The 3,626-nt window shown below is 31.5% G+C and overlaps 1 protein-coding gene across 1 annotated transcript in view; it reads right to left on the reverse strand.

The window, feature by feature from the left end:
• HELRODRAFT_165641 (hypothetical protein) overlaps positions 1-3,626 on the reverse strand; it is a gene marked incomplete at both ends in the record, with an annotated part of 9,270 nt that overhangs the window by 1,451 nt on the left and 4,193 nt on the right. The window contains 6 exons of the mRNA XM_009032172.1: positions 42-278; positions 1,277-1,437; positions 1,915-2,129; positions 2,507-2,624; positions 3,020-3,122; positions 3,352-3,504. Coding sequence (XP_009030420.1) covers positions 42-278; positions 1,277-1,437; positions 1,915-2,129; positions 2,507-2,624; positions 3,020-3,122; positions 3,352-3,504 — 987 coding nt within the window. The remainder of the gene's footprint in view (positions 1-41; positions 279-1,276; positions 1,438-1,914; positions 2,130-2,506; positions 2,625-3,019; positions 3,123-3,351; positions 3,505-3,626) is intronic.

The following is a 3,626-nucleotide window of genomic DNA, read 5'->3' on the forward strand; positions in this document are numbered from 1 at the left end:
TCCTGGATGTCATCAACGCATCCTTCTACTGCTATATCTACCGGTGACATGATGGCTGTATCATACCTCTCATTATTGGCATCGTCAAATTTTTGATACCCATTTAACACTATATCATCGTTGTTGATATCATCGTCTCTCAAGCTGTTATCACCATTATTGAGATATAATTTAGCCATCAATTGGCACGTCTTCAACAATGTTGAGTTTGATTCTAAGAGTAGCATACGTTTGCAGTATGTCCTAGCTATCGAGTTTATACCTGTTAAGTTGTCTGCCTGTATGTAGTATTGTGGTGATGATGATAAAAATGACGATGATGATGATGACGATGATGATAAAGATGATGGTGAGGATGGTGAAGTTGATGATGATAAAGATGATGGTGACGATGGTGAAGTTGATGGTGGTTATGAAATGGAGTATTATTATTATTATTATTATTATTATTATTATTATTATTATTATTATTATTATTATGTCTCTTCAAATCCCTACGTCCTGACATCGCAATACTTCGTGACGACACAATAGAAATATTAGAGCTGGCGGTCTGCCATGAATCCAACCTACTCAACTCAAAAAAATATAAAACCATCAAATGCTCAGAAAATCTCAAAAATAATTTGCATGACAATTTAATACACCTGAAAATAATAGTTAATACTTTTGAAATTTCAACATTGGGCTTTTGCAATTTTTTAAATTTACCATTAATCAATAACATTTGGTCAGATCAATTTTATAATAACCTTATTAACTCTGTAATACCGTCATCTTATGCCATCTACTGTGAACGCAATAACAATTGAACTGTTCGTTTAAAACTAATCATATCTCGTTGTACTCGTTTATTTCAAATGATGAGCATCGTAGAATACTATTGTATTTAATTTAATTTAAATCAATTTATCTATTTTCTTTTATTTTGTTAGATTTTAATTAGACTTTTATCTCATTTTACTTTATTTCATATTTTTCTAGAAATAAAAGAGAGTTCACATTATATAGTGATATAATGATTCGTACAAGGGTAAGAATAATAATTAAATATGATGATGATGATGATGGTGGTGATGATGGTGATGATGATAATGATAATTAAAATGATAACACAAAGGCGAATAAAGCGTTAATGAAAATGATGATGGTGATGATGAAAATGACGATTCGCTAATGATGATGATGGTGATAATAAATATTGTGAAACAAATGACTACAAAAGAATACGTTGATGAATAATGACCACCATGGCTATTTGATCTCAACAACTGACCGGTATGAAATTCTCATCTATATCAATTTCGTCGTTGAATGGATCGTCGTCGTTGTTGTTGTTGTTGATGTTGTTAGTGTTTTTGATAACAATGTCTTTGTCGTAATGGTATGGATTTTGTTTCATTAACATTGTAATGTTTGGAAATACGAACTCCGTACCTTAAGACATTTGTAAAAATATTTTATCGGTTTATACTTGAATAATTTATTTAATTTTTTTAATAAAAAAGTGTTTTATTGTTAGCCCATTTTTAATATTTGTTTGTTCTTTTGTTTGTTTGTTCGTTCATTAATTAGTCTATTTTATCATTTGATTGTCGATTTGTTTTTTCACTCATTCATTCATTTATTCATGTATTAATTCATTGGTCAGTTGATTAACCGATTCACTGATTATTTCATTCATGCAATCATTTGTTCATTCATTTATTCACACAGTCAGTCAGTCAATCATTTATTCATCTATTCATTCATTACTCTTCATTCATTTGTTCGTTCATTCATTCATTTATTTATTCATTCATTCATCCATCCATTCTTAAAACTCATTCAATCAACCATTCGATCATTCTTCATTTATTAATTTTTTCATCTATTCATTAATTCATCCATTCATTCATTCATTCATTCATTCACCTAGATCGAGGTCGCACGTTTCAACAAGTTGGCCAATGCCGCAGCTACAAGCAACGTTCTTGAGCAAACAGTGAGAGCATCTACAATATGATTTGAAGTTGTTGTTGCTGTTGTTGTTGCTGTTGTTGTTGTTGCTGTTGTTGTTGTTGCTGTTGATGTTTTGTTGCTGTTGTCGATGTGTTATCCCGTAAAATATCCTCCTATCTTCTGGCACTCTAAAACGAGATGTGATTAATTATTATAGTAATCTTCATCACTATTATTGTAATTATTACCTTAAATATTTTTATCATAATTATAATCATAATTTAAATCAGTGTCGTCATCGTTGTGTAAAAATTATTTGCAACACTGAAACCATAGCAGTGCTAACATGTTGTACCGTTTGTGTTTTAATTAACGCTACCAAAAAAATCAAACATTATCATCAAAACGTATTATTAATTGTGTTAAAAAAAACTATCTTCGCCACCGACATCACTGCTATAATCATTCAAACAACTCTTGTCATCATTCGAATCACCATCATCACCACCATCATCATCATCATCGTTGTCATCGTCATCATCATCGTTTTCATCATCATCACCACCTCCATGACTCAATGAACTTTTTCGGCATATTCCGTCTGGCTGTCCCATTTGACGTCAGGTTCCCGTCAGAGTGCAACAGATCGTCATCAGTGACGTCATTAAATGTCCCACAAAGTCCTGGTAATGATAAGGAAAAAAAGAAGATGATGATGATGATGATAATAGAAAAGAAGAAGATGATGACGACAATAATGATAATGGAAAAAAAAGAAGATGAAAATAATGATGAAAAAGAAGATGGATGATGATGATGATAATGGAAAAGAAGAAGATGAGGACGATGATAATTATAATCATCCTCATCAGCATCATCATCATGGTTACAACCATCACCATCAATAAAACTTCGTCGTCATCATCTTCATCCCCATCATCATTATCTCCATCATCATCATCATCATAATCACCATCATCATCTCGATCATCACCATCATCATCATCATCATAATCACCATCATCTCCATTATTGCTATCATCCTCATCATTATCATCACCACCATCATTATCAGCACCTCTAGTTCGTTCCCTATCATAAGCTGAAGCTTGCAGCCAGACGTTCAGAAACCTTTTTCCATTTGATTTCACGTTCACTAGCGTCCCATGATGAAGAAGAACCTAACGAGTTTTTTTATTTTATTTTTTTTATTCTCGTTTATTTAATTTTAATTGAATGAATTTTATTATTCATCAATAATAGAAATATTAAAACGTATTTTTATTAGTTTTAATTACAATAAACATGACTTGAAGTATAATTCCTGTGAGATGTATTTATAATTATTATTAATAATTTTTTTGACTCTTCAATAAAACACATTAAAAATAAAACAACAACAAAAACAACCTGATAAGTCAATCCACCATCTTTCTTGAAGAGCCTCATCCCATTCTTAAATTCACCTTTTATGTAGAGCGTAACTTTTAAATTGTGAGAATCTCCTTCATCACTTCTTGTGTCGTCATAAGTTGCACTCATTATTTCAGCATCGTCAACATTCTCTCGAAAATAATTTTTAGAAGAATCAGAAGTAGATGTGATAAATTTAGTGTTGGTGGTATCGGCAGCGGTAAAATCGGTAGCAGTAATAGAAGTAGCGGCAGAAGTAGCCGATGTAGTAG

The sequence above is a fragment of the Helobdella robusta genome (genome assembly GCF_000326865.2).
Source record: "Helobdella robusta unplaced genomic scaffold HELROscaffold_8, whole genome shotgun sequence".
NCBI classification, from domain to species: Eukaryota; Metazoa; Annelida; class Clitellata; order Rhynchobdellida; family Glossiphoniidae; genus Helobdella; species Helobdella robusta.